This window comes from Falco biarmicus, chromosome 15 (genome assembly GCF_023638135.1).
Source record: "Falco biarmicus isolate bFalBia1 chromosome 15, bFalBia1.pri, whole genome shotgun sequence".
In the NCBI taxonomy this organism is placed as follows: Eukaryota; Metazoa; Chordata; class Aves; order Falconiformes; family Falconidae; genus Falco; species Falco biarmicus.
In genome coordinates, this window is record NC_079302.1 from 20,014,061 (window position 1) to 20,034,947 (window position 20,887).

General features: G+C 40.3%; 1 protein-coding gene and 1 long non-coding RNA gene across 4 annotated transcripts in view; one reads left to right on the forward strand and one right to left on the reverse strand.

The window, feature by feature from the left end:
- Positions 1-20,887, reverse strand: part of LOC130159186 (uncharacterized) — a 750,763-nt gene that overhangs the window by 500,185 nt on the left and 229,691 nt on the right. The window lies entirely within an intron of this gene.
- The window catches only part of MMP2 (matrix metallopeptidase 2), a 35,647-nt gene continuing 27,136 nt past the window's right edge, over positions 12,377-20,887 (forward strand). Inside the window, exons 1-3 of the mRNA XM_056360510.1 lie at positions 12,377-12,703; positions 16,988-17,214; positions 18,615-18,763. Coding sequence (XP_056216485.1) covers positions 12,560-12,703; positions 16,988-17,214; positions 18,615-18,763 — 520 coding nt within the window. The 5' untranslated portion in view covers positions 12,377-12,559. The remainder of the gene's footprint in view (positions 12,704-16,987; positions 17,215-18,614; positions 18,764-20,887) is intronic.

Genomic DNA, 20,887 nt, shown 5'->3' on the forward strand with positions numbered 1-20,887 from the left:
ATTATGCCCGCTTTCCTCTTCATACTGTTTATGAGTAGTGCTATTCTTGTGACTGAACTTCAGCCTATTAGAACTTGACAGTATAGAATTTACATTCTTTGCAATGATAAATGCATTTAATTTTCTTCAAGTAAATACATTCCAATCCGGCATTTAAGCATAAAACTAATCTCTTTTGTTTCACATGACTATTGAGTAAAAACAAGTGCTCAGGTGTGTTGTCAAATTGAGGCTGTAAGGGTTTTTTCAAGAATAATCAGCAATTGGCAGCTGAACCCTGTGGTTTGAAAAAAGTTCTCTTCCAAATCTTGAAGAAAATATTAATAATTTGGTTGCCATCCCACCCAAATGGACATGGTGTAGTATCTGTACACACAGGTTTAAAAAACAAAAATAACAAAAAAACCCCACTGAACTTCCTATCCCATCATAGTGTTGACTCTTCATCCAGAACTGCAATATCCCCTGTTACATCTTGCTCCAGCTTTGGAGGGGAAAGCAGCACTAATTGCAACTCTAAGAAGTTTGAGGGAAAGAGACAGATTCTTCCCTTCACCATCCTTACAGGGACTGGGTTTTCTTTCACAGTTTTAGCAGGTGTGGTGCATTTCCTAAAACTATTCGAATCTAATACGCCAACAATATCTCTGATGGTTTCTGCTGTCTTCCTGTTTCACACCTCAGTGGTAGTTATATTTCTTAACACAATCACAAAATCGATCCAGGGTATGAGAAGGTTTGTGCAACCTATGAGGTATAAACTCATGAATTCCTCTAGAGTGCGTGCAGTGAAATGAGCTATATCCATGCATATTTCATTGATTCAGATCTGTAGAGTCACATCAATAACAAACGACTGCTGTGAATCAGTTCTCATGCTATCTGCAATAAACCAGAAAGTAATATAAAAAGCAGTGCTCAGTTCAACTGGTTTTCCTGAGATGTTGTATTAGGCCATAGACTCATTGCGACAAGGGCTGCAGTTAATAATCTGCAACATTACAGATTATTAGGATCTCGTCTGACTTCAGTATCAACAGGTTTCCTTGACTGGAATGAAATCCAGAAGGCAGAGGATGATCTTCCCCCACCATCCCCGCCATCAAAACTTTGAAATCTCAAGCAATCATAGCCCCAGCTCTGCACATGGCATTGGGGAACCCTAAAAAGCTTTATTGAAAAGACAGACCTGATGAACTTAAGTGAAACAAATGAAAATTAAGTTTCTGTGCATACAAGCTAATGTACCCAGGAAACAGCTTAGCACAGAGCAATCTACAAGTAAGTCATAGTAAGATTGAATTAATGAGCAACATACGTGCAAATATTTCTTGAAATAGTGAATTCTGGGAGGGGAATCTGGGGCTTTTCTGTCTAAATGTCCTACCTCCCCCTTGGGAACACAGAAAGGTGGGGGTTTTTAAAGTTACTGATTCCTGATCTGCAAATTACCTGAGAGAGGTTTGTAGCCTGCAGGTACAAGCATCAGAAGAGTGGACAAAAACTCAGTAAAGCAGTGTCCAAAATGAAACTATTGTTCTGGGCAAAACATCATGTCTCATCTCAGGTGACACGTGGACTGCCATTCCCAAAGCTACCCAGGAGATCAAGCAGAAAAAGATAATTAACTATGACTGTTGAGACTGCAAAGACACTCAAAGTGAAGAGCTGAAAGCAAGAGGACTTGCTGCATTTCAAAGTATATCCCTTCCTGAAATAGGCAGATGGCTCCATCACAGATGGTAATGCTAAAAAAAAATAAAATAAGGGAAACGTAGTAATACTGCACAGGCATTGCTGCACCATAGAAGATGGCATGTTTTCAGTAATGCCTTCTGATCCATCACTGTACACAAAAGTTCTCACTCTATTTTACTATCATCAGAAAACACGTATTGATTTGCTTATGATCACAGTTCCTGATTCAGATCTTTCCTATTACATGACAGCAAGGGGGAGGGGAGAGGAAATCCAGAAATAAAATCAAAGTAAATATCCATTTAGATTTGAGAGTAAAACCTTAAGCACTTTATTCCTTGAAACAGAACTACGTGATCTGGATTTTGTGTGCAGCAGCAGTAATATTATTTAATATCATCCTAAAATCAGGCACAAAAACCAGTATAAAACTTGTGCAGATGGCCCTAGAATCAGTCTTCCTGACAGGAAAATGTAGACGTGCAGTATGGCCCATCAAGTTGCCTCTGGAAGTAGTTTAGCCATTTATTTGCCCTGTATTAATAATGGTCAAGTATGAAAGAAATTAACGGCTCATAAAAAGCATGGGAAGAGCAATAAAAACGTTGAAAGACAAAAAGTTGGAATTGAATCCCTTTATAGAAACGTTCTCACTGACCATTAAAACGCTGCCTTTCTTCAGTCATTCCCATGAACAACTAATACAGACCGCTAAAGGACAGGCAGCTGGTGCCGCTGGTTCAGGTTTTCACTCTGAAAACTCACTTTTCCCTTTGAACTCAATACCTCCCACCTAACCACCGAGGGCTGGGGGGCTTCCCTCACTTCTTCCCTTTGGGATTCGCGCGGTGCTCTTAGATATTGCTCCTCTTTGGCATCTTAGGGTGTGATTCTGTTCCTGAGATCTTCCTGATGGACCAAGACGCTGACCTTGATACTTAATTACAGACAAAGGAAGCCACTAAATAAAAGCTGTGAGTCTGATTTACTTTGCAGCCTGCTCCAACAGCTCCGGCCTACGTGTGCAGGGCCCGTAACGGTCTGAGCAATCTTGGTGTAGACACTGAACATACTTCTGCATACTGGAGCTTGAAAAATAGCCAAAGCTTTTCTAGGATGATGCCACAACATAAGGCTCAGCCAGAGGAAAGTCTGCAATTAGGTGACATTTACTTTGGTTTCACATTCTGCAAATGACCCAAGCCCAGCCCCAGCTGCCCTAATGATGGCTGGATGTACGGTAACAGCCCAGTGCTGTTAAGGCACATACACAAATACATCTGCCAGCTGAACGGCCTTAAATAATCAAATACGAGTAACAGTTTGCTGTAGCAAATTGATGATAAAAACAAAATAAAAACCTCCAGATAAAAGTCCTCCGTGACTATGCCCAGGAATTCAATTTTAACAGTTTACAAATTGTAGTTTTAGCAGCTGGTTGAGGTACTACGTGAAAATTTAGTAATATAAAACCAACAAACTTTTTGCAACATTAGCAAAAGCAACCACTGAAGAAATCAAGTAATGTCTCCTTTCCAAGGAAGTTCTTTTACATCTATATGATATATTTACATTTTTATGTTTATAACTAAGAAATTGTTGCCACTGTAAAAGTAAAGATGGCAACTACAGATGGATGAATGATAGTCAAGATTTATCAAGCATATTTTTCAGCAACTGCTGAAAAAAATGTGAATCATATTTTCCTACTATTAAACCATTTCTATAGCTACTAAATAAGACATTTTTGAAATTTTGCCAGCTTGCAGTAACTAATTTATTCAAATGCAATTTTTTCCATTATTCATCTCCCTCTCAAGGCGATTTTTTTGAAAGATCTTGATGTGACTTATTGACCAATTTCCCTTAGCTCTATTAAATTGTAAATTTTGTTTAATTTATTAGCTTTTGTATATGTAGCAGGTAGTTATTCTTGTTGGTTTTTTTCCGATGGTATGATCATAGAATGGCCTCCATACACAGGACAGGGAACTGTAGCAATCCCAAACAATCAACTTATCCCACAGAAAGAAAGACCTATCCCTTAGCAGATGAAAAGAGGTGATAAACCTTAAAATACAACCCACAACTGTAAAATCAAACCCATGAATGTCCTCTGAATCTTTGCCCTGAGAAGGCAGGGTAACCAGCAAGACTTCATGTTCATTCAAAGAACTTCATGGAAGTCACTGCAGTGACAGGATAGCAGTATAAGTCCACTAGATTAAAAAACATATTTGATAAGAAATTCAGGGGAATCAAGGTATACAGTAAGACCAAATAAACTGAAACAAATTCAACTGTCATAAGAAAACCTTGTTCCCTGGCACAACAGATTTAATCAATAGTAATGTATTCTGCTACATATTTGCTTAAGTCCAGTTATCATAACATGGGCCAGAAAAAGATGTAATTGATCATTGCACTAGGCTGAACTCTTCAAAAATACCTGAATTTCCCCTATGTTGTCAGAGTGAAAACTGTCTCAGTTTCCCTTTCTGTGAAATAAGAAGTCTCCTACTACCTCGACAAGAGTCCTGGAGTGAGTACCTGATCGATACACAGCATTTTAACACACCATCTCTACAAACAATAAATGAGTATATTAACATCATACAAATGTGTGTCTTTTTTTTTTCTTCCTACCAATACAGACATTAAAACACATAAGGATTTTAGAAGGAGAAAAGGGGGGTGGGAGGGGGAATCAGATGACTTTAGGTCCCTTGGCCTTACCATTTTTCCAGAGTCTATAACAACAGGGACCTCTCTGTTTCAAAAAAAGCCCATTCTGTTCTCTGAAACTGCTGGGATGAAATGGAATTTGCATTCAGCATAGAGCACCAGTGGTCAGAGGGAATCACTGTCTCCATCAAACACTGCGCACTTTAAATCCTTTGCTAGTTCAGTGGCTATACATTTGATTTTAATTAAAGTTCTGTCATGAATTATAAAAGAGCAGATCTTCAAAGTCATTAATTAAGGCCCCTCAGTGTCTGAATACTAACACTATAATGGCAAGTGAGATGTACAGTGCCTATCAACAAGCAGCTGCAAGGCAGCAGCAGCAAAGCAAGCAGAACTATTATTCTGACGTGTTCAGGATTGCACTTGCCGATCACTCCAGCAAAGAGATCTCGCATGAATACAAACAGACCGGCAGTGGGGGATAGCCAGGCTTTGGTGTGGCACTGCTTGTAAGGAATGTGCCTCTTCCCAGAATTTGAGAAATGGGTCACTCAGCGAGGTCCTCCTTATGGTCTGTCTCTGAAATTTGAAAAGCAGAAATTCCGTAGCTCTGTATTGTGGGGCTTCGAGCTGATTACACAATCACATCAATTTAGCTCTTGCTTTTACTAGGTGTGTAGTAGTGGCTACCTTCCTTACAAGCTAAAGGCTAGATCCCATCATCGTTACATCTTCCAGTGCAAGGCTCCTTGATAAAGATCAGCAGGCTCACTGACAAAATACAGTGCAAGCCAACACCAACACGGATGGCAGGATCTGTCCCCAGTGCTACTAATGATCACGTGGAGTTTACCAAGCTTAAGCAAATACAGCAGCATCAAGACTTCATTCTTCTGCTGAGCCATCAGTGATGTGGGGTTTCTTTAAAAGGCAAATTCTGCACATTTTATCTGCAAGTTCCAGTTCATTTTCAGAGAAGTCACTGGCCAGATGTTCCTCCTTTTCCCTCCAGGTAGACCCATGTATTTTTTTAGACACTTCACAAAGTGAAATACAAATGAACACCAAAGAGCTAGGTGTTTTTCACGTGTTGCAACCAGCTGGGCAAATCACTGTGGAACTGAATGTTTGACAATAAGGGGAAGAGCCAATATGTGAAAAGGCAGGAAAAAGGAGAAGTCTAAGATAGTAGAAGTCATGTTTTCCTTTGAAATAATACAAACTGAGACACTTCTTTATGTTTTAAGCAGGGTGCTTGGGTGTACATGGGAACAATGTCAGGTCTTCTGTGCCCTTTACAGGTGCGCTGTCCTCGGAGAGGGCTGAGAACCCCAAACTAACAAACCCTTACTCCACATCAGCTTGACTCGTTTTCCAAAAGAAAGGTTTCCTCTTACTACTCCACAGTGAAAGCTTGACACTTTCCTACCTCACTGATGAGGAGCAGTTTGAACCTTGTTTTCCCCCCACGAACCACCCGGAGGTGTGGGCAGCCAGCCCTGCTGCAGCCAACAAGCAAGAAGGCCCTGGAGGAAGCCATCGCCACGGCCTTGCTCCAGCTCTTCCTCCCCCGAGCAGCTTATCCTGACCAACAGGTCAGCCCGATTCCCTTTAAATTCAACAGCCCTATAAGCTAGAAGGGAGTTCTTCAGCCTTATTCGGAAAAACATTATCAACACACATTTTCACAATATTCCAGATTAGTTATCCAATTTGTGATCTCTGTTATTAATTGTTCTTGTACAGAAACTCTTTCTTTAAGTATTTTCACAGTTTCACCATAAGAAATTGCCTTACATTGTGCTCCATTTATGGTGATTTAGTAATATTTCCCCATTCACACCCATCGTATTATTAAACTACATAATTTTTAGTGAAAGCACTATACTTTCCATTTTACTGGCATAATTTTCGCTGAAGACACATTTCAATTAGTGACCTTAACAGTTAATAGGTCAGGTATATGCTACTTACTATAATCAGTCTCTAAATGCACATGCCTAAAACACGTATTTCTTTATTATATCTACTCTCTGCCTGAAGCTCAGGGGTGACAGGCAGGCAATGACCAACTTTAAACAGAAGTGTTTGAAATTAGTTTCTAACCAGATTCACAATGGCTTTATGATTTCTGAACTAACTAGCTAGCAGAATGCTCAACAGCAATGAGTAATCAGAATGCACCAAATTCAAGTTACAAGAACTCACCAGCTGCCACTTTATCCTACCAGATACTTGAAATCAAAATAGTTAAAACAGGTAAGAATTACATTAGGAAAATGTGTAGGGGCAAGAGATAAATTTGTCACAGGAGTCTGCGTTTTAACCTTCTTTACACTATCTGGCAGTGTTAAGAAGGCACAAAGTTTCTCCTGGTGACACATGTATACTTGCCCTGGGGTTTTGCCCAAAGCGGTTCAGTGTATTTCTACTGAACTAATTCACCAACAGAAGCTTTACAATGCCAATGAGTACCAGCTGAAGACACAAGCAGGAATTTTTGGTTCAGGCAAAAGCATAATGAACAAATGCAATGGAAAATGCTTTGTTGAGAGTAACAGATTTACTTAAAATTCATTTCTAATTTAGCAGCAAGCTAACAAATGAAATCCATGTGTCAACAGAACTTCACATCCTTAGGACCTAACTTCCCAAAACAGAAGGGAAGAGAGAGAAACAGAAGCAGAAATATAATCGCTACCTTAAATGCTAAAAATCACATCTGGTACCAACTGTTGACCCTTTGTACAATGTCCCACTCTCACTCTTCTGTGCACGCACACACACACACTGATTTCAAACAGTTTAGAGACTCCCTCATGTGGTGGTCAGATATGGTGAATTAGGTCGCTGAGCAAGCAGAGAGCATATCCAGATAATAAATGATGTGGATGTTTAAAGCTTATGTTCTTTTAGGATCAACCCTTCAACGTCTTTGATGAGCTCGCTTGCCCGCAATATAAATGAGTGCTCACTGAAGTTATTAATCCTTTTAAACTCAAATAGGGACTGCTGTGACTAATCATTACTTCCTGGAGACAACTTTACTAAAACAGATAAACTGCTAATATTATGCTTTTCTCTGTTCCTACAGGTGCATGTGTCTCCATCAGCAGACACCCACTACTTCTGTTCCAGACACCGAATGGCAGGTACTTGGAGCTTGGTGTCTTGCCAGTACTAAACACCAAAAAGAATGTAGTCCCTTAGTACATTAATACTATTGTAGAAATGGTCCATCTTCAGCAGAGGTACCACCAAGAGCAAGCTGTGAGTAGATAAATGATTCATATACACCTCAGGTTCAGTGGGGCTTCAGTCTGGCACCGTGCTGGTAGCCTTGCCACTTTCTATTGCAGTGCCCTGAAGTCAGACATGTGGCAAAAGCCATCAGAATCCCTCCGCTTAGTCCAGTCCCATGCTTTCTTCCACAAGCTCTTTGGTTTCCTGCTACTTACAAACTTCTCTTCCTCAGACAGAAAGAAAGAAGGCACCGGAACGATGATGCAGGGGTGATTACAGGACAGGATTTGTGCAGAGGAGAATGAGTCACAAGGCAACCCTGGCAAACTGAGAAGGAGCCAAAAGGCCTGGCTAAACTGCACCTGGGATAGTCACTTGGGCAGCTTTCCCAAAGCCCAGGCAAACTTTTCAGTCCCCTGAGCTTCAGGTTTTCCAGTCCTTTAGTAGTTCCAGAGGAAACACGCTGAGAACACCACGTTAGCTTTGACAACTTTCATCGTAGCTGTGGTTTTTTTTCACGAATCCTGCTAAAATGAATTCAAGTCCGTTTACACTAATCAAACTTCTGTTTTGCTTCCTAAACTAGAAGCTCTAAATTGACAGCACAGAATCTAGAAGTAACAAATAGAAGAGGTTATAAACACATACCGCAATAGTTTAATTGGAGACACACATCCCACTGCGCCCAGTTACAGCCAGCTGACTCTGTAATCAGATGATCAGCTGCTTTCTTGAGATCTTAATTGTCTTGATGATTATTTATTTCTTCAGCCTAGCAACAGGTTTCAATTTAAAACATGAAACTCCACTAAGAATAAATCCATCATTCTTCCATGGCCTGTGCGCACTGACACTCTGCCTAAGTATTCCTCTGGAACCACCAGGAAATCATCAGCTTTTGACAAAATTTTGGAATTAGTGGCAGTAGGAATTGCTACAGTGAATTTCTGGAGGGATGACTACTCTGTCAGCAAATTACCCAGGACACCATCTGAAGTCTAATCCTGAAACTGCCGAGTGCTCCTGAATATGTTCAAAAATCATTTTCTGAAACAGAAAAATCCTTTGATAAAAGCAGCATGTTAATACACGCGCATCTGTCTCTTATCACAGTCAGATCTACTGAGATATGTAGCTTATGGCTCAAAAGACATCATGATTCCCTTTTTAATGTTATTACTGAAGTATGTCCTCAAAAGAGGCATTTGCCATCTCAGACTGTGTGGTTTCTGCCATACAGTTCCTATTAATGCATGAAAGTAGGCATTTAAAAAGCAAATCTGGCATCTTGCTCATGAAGTAGATGGCTTAAAATTTTCAATATGGAGTGGTTCTAACCTGAAACAAACACACGAACTAGAGAGGAGCTTTTTTGACTCAGGAAAGATAGATTAATATATAAATCAAATAAATATTTTATTTCAAGTAGAAGTTATACGCAACAGTGAAATGATTTTTTTCCACCGAAAAAAAAAATAATATGTGAAAGGGCAGTAAAGGCTGTAGTTGTAGTTATAAGTGGCCATTTCCTGTAGCTGATCCAGAGGTAGTATCTATCTACATAGACAGAATATGTTACGGAGTGAGTGTTAAGGTAAGAGAAAGGAGCTCCAGGTTACTGTTTCAGCTCTCCCATAAAGTTGGCAGATGGCCTTGTGTTCTCTTCCCCAGGGGACTTTTTCCTCTTTGTTTTGTATTGCTTCTTCCCTTAATTTTTAACTTCCAGGAATCTATTCAGAAGTCACTAATTAATGTTAGAGGTAATGTCTTCAGAGCATAAAGTGTCGAGGAATGTTTATGCACTAAACATTAACAGTGGTTAAACCATTAACCTGTCAGTGTCAAAACACATCAGTTCAAATGGTTCAGTCTGTCCCCCTGATTTTAAGCTTATCTAGTTTGAGAACAGAAACCACATCATACCATGTCTTTTCAAATTCAGCAAGAGTATTTCAGGCTGCAACAGACCTCAGGAAGCCATCTAGCCCAACCTCTGGCTAAAGCAGAGGCCTGCCAGCAGCAGAATTTCCCTCCTTTCAGGATTTAGCACCACCGCCTTCCTCGTCTGTGAAAGCAGCACCTCTGTGGCAGATCGAGAACAGGATGATCCCACAGAGCTTTAAGTATAAGGAGATGAGTAACATTTTACCCCAAATTTATTCGTAATACAACAGAACTCCCGCTCTCACAAAGTGCCACGAGCGTGTATTTTGCTTTGCTTATCTGAAAGTGGGCACTTTAGCTAGGATCTTGTGAGCCGGTACTGATCACGTGGATCTCATGGAAGAGAATCCCTGTAACTGAACGGTCAGACACTCAGTATATTGGTTCGCCCCTTACCCATTCACCCCACACCCATAAATCCAATATTCCATTATGTATTACATTTCCTAATTGAACACAACTTGCTGAACTGCTCACTCGCTGAAGGAATACCAGGAAAGCAGTTTACCAGCAAAACTGCAATCCAAGGTGAGAATCAGCGCTTCACTGCAGGTCTGTATGGTTTCTGTTGCTTTGCCAATGTTTTTGAGGAAACGTATGTAGAAGGTGACTTCAACCTAGCCTCACTGCCAGCAAAGGCAAGCAACAAAATACAGTGAGATTTTCAAACTGCACGGACCTCACAGTCCATTCAAAAGCTCCCTCATCCATTTCTGACTTGACGTTCAGTAGGACACACTGAGAACTGAGCATTCATGAAGTGTCAGTGAGGCTTCTGAGTGCAACAGGAATGTGCCAAGACACACGTGGCTTTAAGTGGCTTCACTGCACTACCCTTCTAAATGAAAGCTACGAACCCATAATAACTTACATTAAAATTCTTTAAAAAATGATGTGGTTCCTATGCTTTAAGATTTACATCGGCCCTTGACCTAATGCAGAGCACAGAAATAACTGCAAAATCTTGTGAAAAAGCACATAATATTTTTACTTGCTTAAATAAGGAGACACTAAGAGTAACTTGGTACGTCTAGTGAAGGCTTTCTTAGCTTTTGTTCTCTCACAGTTTCACGTGGCCAAACACAAATATGAGCTGTCATCACAAACAAAGCAGGAGAGTCATTCCCCACAACCATGTGCAGGGCTGTGGAAAAACTGGATCATATGTTCAGAACTGCCGCTTATTAAGGCAACTCTCAGAAATGATTGTGGTTTTTTGCTGATGGGGAAAAGCTAAAAAAGAAAAGAAGATATAATTTCAAAGCTGAACTGTTAGGGGAAAGTTGTCCACTGTAACTCAAGTTGGAATCATAGATGAGAGAATGAGAGGGCATAAAAAAAAGCTACTTGCTTACAAAAAAAGCTGCATTCATGTACAAAGCTCCTGTAACTCCTCTTTCCCTCTCGAGCATTAAGTGCTGCTTCCCATGGTTGATTCTCCCAACGGCTGTGCATACAGCTGCTGTGTTGGGTTGTCAATGAAACTATATGGACAGCAAAAAGCTCCTGCTAACGCTTTCTCTCTGAATCCCTCAGCTCACCCTTTGAAATCCTTGCCTTCACATAAGACTATTCAGTTCATGGATGATGGGGACGCAGTTAGCAAAATAGCTTGATATTAGCATCAATCAAAGAATTGTTCATATTAACTATTTACAATCGAATATCAAAATATTATGAGTAAACACCAAACACCAGCAAAGCATTTCCCTTTCATTAACAGCCCTGTTTGGAAGCAAGAGTCGTATCTGGAAACTTTCATTTAACATTCAGTGGAAATCTGTGACAACCTTTATGCTGACACACAGCTCAGAGGAACCGTGATGGCTGGACTCACGCTTAATAGAAACTGTAGACACTTGGCTGGCCAGAACACAGTTTGCATTCATGCAGGATTGCCAGCCTCCCATCTTAAAAAGTCATGAGCCAAGCCCCTAGATTAGGGATATTCAGCTACAAAAATGTTCCTCTTGTAATAACATCTCAAAGCAGGCAATATTATGAATGGCACAATAAAAAGAGTGTCCACGACAATGGCCATATTTACACCAAAATTTCAGACTAAGGCAGCTGCACCAGGGGACCAAATCCCCATCATAAGCAAACCCTGAATTTTGTACAACTCCCTCAACGTTAATTATTGGTAATAATTTCTATTGCTGAATCTGCCTAATTCTCTCTCACCTTGCAGATTAAGGTCATACGCCATGCCTGCTGGTGGCAAAGACTCCAGCTGGTTCTGAACCCAAACAAGCCACAAGAATGTTAATCAGAGCTCTGCACGTTCTGCACAGGCGGGGGGGGAGCAGCGCCCACACAAAGTGCGGGTGAGCCCTATGGACACAAACCTACGGTCTGTGGAGCCCGAGCAGGACAAGAAGCCTCACTCGGCTGCGCTGGCCTGTGCAGGGTCTGCCTCAAAATCCATAATCAAAATGTTTACTGTAAGGCACTGCGTAGGAGTGTAACCACATATGATTAAAGCAGATTATTATGTCTGTGGCAAAAAAATGGGCTAAAAAATAATAAAAATACTTAGCCAGGAAAATAATGTTTAGGAATGTATTTATTTTTTTATGTAAAATATGTGGGACACTAAATCTTCCAGATTAAGTCAGATTTTGCTTTTTTTTTTCTGCTCTCTGGCATAACTAAATGCTTTCATATATGCAAATGAGGAGAAAATGTGGCCTCTTTCAGCAGTAATAAGTATCTCCTGTTGCTACCTTAAAATCACAGCAATCACATCTGGTAACTGCCCTTTTCTCATGTTTCCACTAGTTTTCAGACTTCCTCTTGTGGTAGCTTGAGACTGCGCATCTGGATGTTTTAAACATACAAAGGAATTGCTAGAGCAAGCAAAAGAGAAAACGGTGCAGAGAGTTAAGATGTTCAGATAAGCAACTGGTACATTGTGCAGCTAAAGTAACGGCCAGGCAGTTGGGGAAAAGCTTTTTGCAAAGAGGAGAGCACAAGTTTAGGCAGAATGAAGACTCACGTTGTCTGTGGCTTCACTTTTAAAGTTCTATTAATCCAAGTATATCTTTTGAGCAAAACTTTAGCTGCACCATCACCAATCATTAAGTTTCCCGGAGACAGCACTCCCAAAACAGACAAAGAACTAGCAGTGGTAAGTGTTGGTTTCATCTTTGCTTCAGATTTATATTGTTGTTTCATAAGCAGATGTTTCTTTCTTGTTTCAGCTGAGGGTAAGGAATGACTGTAGCATTCTCTCCCTGGAATCTCTGGAAGTGCTAGCTAGCTAGCAAAGGTATCAGCTTTCAAAAGTTAAAACTACAGCCAAGTAATGTTTCCTCTCTTAAAATTTTTAAAGCTGGCAAAGAAAGTATTTTTTTTTTTTCTTAAGTTTGAACATACAAAATAATTTCATTAAATCATCGTGACTGTAATCAAAAGATTGCAATGGTAAGTGGGGAGAAGGGTAAATAAGCGACATCTAATTTTTTTACTTAAATGAAGTAGAAGTGAGGGGCTGTCGAGACACTCAATGCATGTATTGCAGCTTTCAGAAGTTTGTTTTCCAGATTGCCGTGCATTGCATAAACACAGCTTTAAGGGACAATTACAATTGAAAGCTGGCTCAAGTTTCTGAAGCCATTGTGACTAGTTTTGACTTCAGAAAAAAAAAAATCTCCTCAGAGGTTTAAAGAAATATTTTTTTTCCAAATTCAATCTGGAACAAAAAAAAAAAAAAAAAGGAGTTTGGATTTCTGTGACATTAGCAAATTATAGCTATAACTCTAGAGCAATCTAACCTTATTTTAGCACTGTGGACCTTCATAAAAATGACATTATGGGGAAGTCCATTTAAGGGGAGATTGAGATGGATTATCCTTATTTTAGCATGTAAATTATAGACATTTCTCTTCTTCAGCAGTAAGTCCATTTTAAGGAAGATTGAGATAAATTATTCTTATTTTAGGACACAGAGGTCTGAAAGTTGGTCACTTTTCTTTAGGAGTTGGTGTGCATCTTGGGAAAGCTTGCCAGGTTACAGAAGGTCTGGGGGAGGGTAGAGAGAGAATTTCCAGATGGGAGCTGTAGCGGAAAGTTTAGGAAAAACAGACAAACTGACCCAAAAAGGGCACTCCTCAGCCTTTAACAAGACAAATTCACCCAAGGTTTTGCCTTAGCAGCACAGCAGCCAGGGGATGGGGGGGCAGTGCATGTGGTAGAGGAGTGTGGGGTCCCACATGTCTAATAGTCATTTAACCACTCTTAAATAATCTGTTTTCTCAGACACAGTCAGGCTTTTATTCAATTACAGCAATCCACATCTCCCCTCATCTCTGTTTCTTTTGAACAACCTATTTATTATGTGTATTCAGGGGAAAATTACAAGCTGGTTTAACACTGCAGTTGTCCTTTGTCTTCCTCGTAGTATTCTTGGGTAATGCTAACTGGCTGCCTTTCCCTCACACCCTCCATCGCAGCAGCCCCAACACTCAGCATCAGAACACAAATTGCTATGTTGCAGCTGGACCCTGTTTCATTAATGGGCTGGATCAAAATTCCAGATCACCATAGCTCCCTGCTGACTCTGGGGAAACTGAATTTCACAGCCTAGGCCAAGATGTGGTTTACATAGACACTACATTTTCTTCAAGATTCTCTTCTCATAGAACAGCTGGTTATGTTCATTTCTCATCTTGAGTAAAATCTCCATTTTAGGAAAAACTGAGAGGGATTAGCTTTTTATTTACAATCCTAGAAGTAAAATTATTTACCATGCCTCATTTTATATTTTTGAGTGTCTTTCTTACTCCCAAACCTAAAATGGCAAGAGCAGCATCCTGCTTCTTCAGCACCCTTCAGTTCTGAAGGTACAGTCTGTATCATGGTACCTCCTTGGGAGATGCAAACAGAAGGACAAGGAAACCTATCCAACTACATTAAAATGAAAATCAGGATAAGAACAGATCCTCTAACCTGGCTTCTTTGATTATGTTCTTAATATATTTCACATAATTTCCAGCAAGCCCCATTAACTATCTGAAGAAAGAACTTAGTGGTAGTGAATGTGAACCCATTCTGCGTCTGTTGTCAGCGCCACAGTCTCCACTGGAGAAATACCACATCAGAAGCCATAAAAATCACAGAAACTCGGCATCCTCTGTGCTTAGTCAGTAGGTGGATGGAGGACCTTCTGAAGGAAATGGTGTAACATCTTGATTAAATCCTTTCTCTGAGTAAGCTCTGAACCATTTCCAGGCTAGATGAGGTACGCCTGGACTTAATGAGGGTGGTGGTGAAATCCAGGCTTTACCAACTGCAGTCATCAAATATCCTTTGCTACATTTTGCTGATGTAGTGGTCTTATTCCAGTCTCCTGGGTGAACTTCAGTCAATTAATCAGATACATAAAAAGTAAGGTTTCCCTCAGGAATACTTTCTGGCACAAGAACTTAAATGTGCAGTCAATTTTGTCAGGCTTCTTGTAATCCTCAGTTAGAAATAATTTTCCCTGATATTTATGACATATTTTTTGGCAAATACACCTTTACCTTATGCAGGGTGTTTTCCTGTCTTAGATTGGTAGTTAATATTTTGGATACAATACCTGAAGGATGCTTCTTCCTCTGCTACAGACATTTTTACTGGAAAGATCAGTAACTTGCAACCTTCCTGTCTGACAGCATCACTGGCAAGGGCACCTCTCAGCTCCGTGCCATGCTAAGCGCCAGTTTGGGAACACCTGCTGTTCGACATAGCTGTAGCTTTTAGAGCCAGGCATAAATACGGCAAACCCAGAGAAGAGCACTTATTTCCTGAAATCTCCATGCAAGAGAACTGTAAGATTCATTTTACTGGGTAAAGCCTACAACTCCAGATAGTTTAGTCAAGCTGTTTAGAACCTGTGAATGAAAATAATTAGATAATGATAGGTTATTACTGTTACAGAAGTACCCAAACTAATATACTCATAATCCATTTATCTACTCCTCAGTGAGGATATAAATTCAACAATGTGAAGCTGTATATCATCTGAACAGCGTGACTAAGTCTACCTGTGCGACAGTCAAAGCTAAGGCAGCAGCTTGAGCTACAGGTTTTCTCCAATTCAGTCTGGATCCAACACTGAATGCAACCCCTCTAGGCAGCCAGCAGCTGGCCATGTTTGTTAGCCTCCAGTTAGGAACAGAGTTGATATAGGATTTTAGACAGTTGCTGAAGATGTAACTTCTTGTCACTCATTTTCATCTGAATGACTACGTTTTCCTGGCAGGTTTCACCTCCTGCTAGGGACTGCCAGGCATTCTCTCAGGGCTGCTCCCCACCCCAAGAAGCTCACAGTTATTCTGCCAGCCGACACTGAACTTACGGGGAAAAAATACTAACTTGCCTGTGTGATCCCACTTGTTTATGGCACAGAAGGTGGGGACCATGTATGGGTAATCAGGACCACAGCTGTTTATCTACAATTTAGTTTAACATAAATATACAACTTACCAACACACATCTGAAAGTCACGGCTGCTTACCCAGACCAGCTGGCAGGGAGCACACCAACTCATTGCTCTGCCAGGATTAGAGGCAGCAGCAAACAACAGACTTTGTTTGTTTAATTGCACTACACCTGCTAATTAGGTCATGCTGATTAAAATGGAAAGTGGAGGAGTGTTGGGTGGGTATTAATTTAGGTAAGAGATTAAAATAATGGGATCTGCACTGCCTTTTTGATCCTTTATGACCAGTGTTTTCTAAGGAGAGAGAATTTTGTAATCTGCCACCATGGTTGTATCAGAGAGATCAGTCTGGCCATAATCTGCTGGAGCATTCAGTGGAGATTTAAATATGCAGATATTGTTTGGCTGCAGTGTCCAGGCAACGGAGATGTTACTGAGGACCACCATCCTCAGGTCTTTGCAATGTTTGACTCAAAAGCAATCACACGCCACATTCAAATAGCTCTATGCAGTTTGAATAAACAATGCTTTTTTTCTTTTCAATTAACGTGGTCTCATTTGTGTGGCTGCTTTGATACCTTGACAAGTTTCTCAATAATCCAGAGTCTTCCAAGAAAAAAAATACACAAAATCTAAAACTGTAAGCAGATTTATACATCATAAATAAACCTAAAAAGATAAACCTATTTTTACTTTGTAGTTCTACATTAAAGCTCTATGCTCTACTTACTAAGAAAGCAATTCATTAAGTAAAGGTGATAGCTAATAGTGGAGATGATTGCTTAATTAGCCATGTTGTGTGATCAAGGATGGTTTGTGTCAATTAAGGAGATTCTGCTGGTCTCTCAGTTACTAATAATAGTAATTCTGAAAAGAAAACTTGCAAATTATGGATGGAAAGATATCATGGTATTACAGTATTTATTTGTAATGATTAACTAGTTCTTTTATGAATTTTAAGTCTTTGTTCTGTGCTTTTTTTCCAAGCAATACCTGAATAAATACTATGGGTGCCCAAAAGACAACTGCAATTTATTTGTCCTGAAAGACACTCTGAAGAAAATGCAGAAATTTTTTGGGCTGCCTGAAACAGGAGATTTGGATCAAAATACTATTGAGACAATGAAGAAACCCCGCTGTGGTAACCCAGATGTAGCTAATTACAACTTCTTTCCAAGGAAGCCAAAATGGGAAAAGAATCATATAACATACAGGTACTGACTGGTGATGTTGGGTTTTGCTCACGTACAAACATAGTGCTTTTAAGAACGAATCAAACAAGACACTTAGAAGCGGAGTAGCTGCTCAGAGGGCTGGATGGGATTTCTTGAATTAGAATCTCCTTGTATTTGGATAACTACCGCATGCTTTAGCATTGTAGAATTTCAGAAATAATCATCTAAAGATCAACTTTATGGTTCTGATTGAGACTAAAGAGGTTTTGGCTTTTTTTTTTTGCTTTGCTGCAAGCATCCTAAGGGAACTGGAGCAGGGGTATCTCACCTGCCCATCTGCTCAGCGAGGACCACCAGTACTTACTGACTGCAGAGGCCATGTAGGAGGACAAACTCCTCTGCATTCAGCAGCCATAAAAATGGAGTTCATCAAATAAATTTTAAAACAAAACAATCGCATTTCAGTTATATACAGACATGATTTAAAGCAAGCCTATTGCAATAGGTTTGGCGTGTTTTAAGTTCTTACTCTTACTCTGAAGAGTTAGGGACTAACATGGCTCTCATTGAAGTCAATAATAAAAAAAATCCGATTACCTTAGGTGGTCCAGGAACAAACTAGTATCAATGAGAACAAACAGATTTGTCTTAGCTGCTTGACTTGGTCTGCTGTTTCCTCGCAAGTTATGACTCAAAGCATCCCTCATGCTGCAACTAGCCTAATAAACACTGAAAAAACCCATAGCAGCTCTCGTAGCCCCCATTTGCTGATGTGCTTTCTCTGATTTGTCCTCATTCTCCTCAGGCACAAAGTGGTTTCCCTCACTATGCACAGCCCCAGCAGCAAAGAATTGGAAACCCATCTTCACGTGGAGGTTGTCTGGCTATAATGTATGGCACTAAGAAGTCCAATTAAAATCTATGAAAAAAGCAATGCACTAAAGAGTTTGTGCCTTTCCCATGCCAGGCCTATGGCTCCATCCCACATGCTTTTACCTCCTATTTCCCCACATATCCTATCGCCAATGTAACCGGTACACTGGCGAAGGACTAACACTCCTTCAATACTGCAACAATACTGGGCTCTTTTTCTGGCAAATAATTTTTATGTATCAAGATGTGCTCGTGTGTTCACGTTTTAAATGTCAGTATGACTTGCTAGCACCTCAGTTTTGTGCGAGGCCCACTGCCACGCAGGCCTTACAGCCTCTGGCTATATAGGTTTTTTTCATACTGCTGTGTCAATTCCGAAGGAAAATAAATAGTAAGTACCGCATCTAAACACATCTCTGAATGGAAGAAAAGTGTTTAGACCTCATGTGCAGCCATGTTACCTCTTAACTGGTTTCACTACTGAGTCTACTCAGTGTTTTGATCAGTAAACAACAAAAACTGGGAGGGGGGTTATGTGTTATTTAACTCTTGCTTTTACCTCCAAGGATTATAGGCTATACCCCGGATTTGGATCCTGAGACGGTAGATGATGCCTTTGCTCGAGCCTTTCAAGTCTGGAGTGATGTCACGCCACTGAGATTTAACCGAATAAACGATGGAGAAGCAGACATTATGATTAATTTTGGCCGATGGGGTATATCTTTCTATTTTTACATATGTTTTTGGTTTAGTTCCTTTCATTAATCCTTAGTATTGGAATGATCTTCCCTCAATAAATAGTACACGTGAGCCTTTCTGGCAAACCTTGTCCTAGTTTGCACTTGGCTTATACAGGCTAAGATCTAATTTCACTAAGATGTTTTTTTTTCTTTCTTATACGAGAGAGAGAGAGAGAGAAGTATTTATAAAATATTCTTATACCATATTTATCTTCTCAAAAGAGAATTGCTAGAGGCAACATATTATATTTAGGTTTACAAATCAGAAATAGAACTGGGAAATATTGGTATAGACCTTTAGATGATGTGAGCTGGCTTCCTGCCACAGAAGAGAATGGAATGTCATTGCACTGTTTATTTATAGCTCTGTAATCAGTTTTCCAGTGACAGTGGTGGAGGTCCTAACATCTTGGAGCTTAAAAATGGACCTATGGCTTTCAATTTTCACTCTATAGCTGGTCTCAGTTCTTTTGCATAGCAGAATGCAGGCTTCCAATGCATTCTTCGGTGTCTTGAGGAATTTAAAAATACGGATGGTAAGCCGAGTTCTGGTTTGAGTCCAGCTGATGATGGGTGTCCTGATTAATTTTTGTTGTACATGCCTTTTCAATTAATTTTGGCTTCCCCTGAAAGAACGTTTATAGCTTTTCAGTGTAAACCTGGGGCATTTTAACTTCTTACAGACAGTCACAGAATTTTTAATACTAATGAAGATACTGTGCAGCCAATCACTTGGGAGGTAGACTTTGGAAATCAAGTGAGCAGTTCAAAGAATAACTGAGCTCTTTGTAAAAGCCTCCATTTCAAGCTGGTTTTCTTTGCTTTAGCTACTGATGAGTTGACCTCAAAAGCTTGAGAGATTCTGTACAGAACTCAAAACTCCAGATCCTCATCCAGGCTGGCTTGGTTTGCAAAAAAGAAGTCTTACAAAAGCAGAAGTGTTTCTGCTGGTTTTAGTCCTTGCTGGTTATAGTCAGCTCAGAAACAGTGGGACGAGATCTTCTTCCACATTCATTCATGCTTATCACTTCATGTCACATTCACAGGAGCTGGGACATGCACGATTTTTTTTTAGTTTTTAAGCTTTCTCTTAAGCAAAGGATGTGCTTTGAAATAAATGGGGGTAAAGCACCTAATACATGTCAAAACCTTCTCCTTGAGAACTGACACACTAGTCTACTGAAATGAGTGAACTGAACTAGCATTAAGAGAGTGACACCGGCACGGAATCAGTGTAACAGAGTAGAGAATCAGGCCTGTGTATTTAGGGCTTCTGTTAAATGGCAAGACATCAGACCGAAAGGCCTGAAATGATGCAACTGGAGATGCTGGCAGCCAGCTTTGATGCACAGGTCAGTGTGGTGGGAAAGCTATGAATACCAGGGTTATGCCCTTGCCAGCCTGCCTTGCCCACACGTGGTGTACTTCCAAGAAAAGCCTACAGTGTAATAACAGGAGAGCTACTTAACCTGCTGCTGCCCTGTGAGCTGCCCGAGTCTCAGAATAGTTGATGTGGAGGAGGAATAGGCTCATTCACAGGAATCAAGAGCACTGAGTAAGAGCTGGCTTTCTGGAGGCCCACTGCTGGGACACTCAGCTTTCCTGCTTGAAGTAGTTAGCATCCTGCACAAAGGAAAGAGCACAGTAGTCTGAGGTGCTGCAGAAAAAGAGTAGCCTGCAAAAAGAAATCTGCCTTTACTTTCCAATCTCTGTGCTGGAGACTGATAGGAATTATCTGAAAATACCCCTCATCTGCAATGTCCGTTTTACAGCTCCCTCCCAGTCTCCACTGAGAAACAGCAATGTGTATGCAGTCATACATTCAATGTACAATATTTCACTGTTCTTCACTATCTTTGATTTCTGTCCACAATACTTACGAGATATAAATTAACATGCTGTGACAACTGCAGTACTGACACTTCATATTCTTTGTAAGAACTGGCTGCTTCTCTTCTGGTTCAGTCTTGCCAGAAAAACCCATACCAATAAAGTCACTCAAGTATTCTGCTGCTGTCTTGGGTGGGAAAGTACACATGATAATCATAATCCATGTACAGACTCTGACAGAGCTGAGGTCATTCGAAACTGCTCTTTTT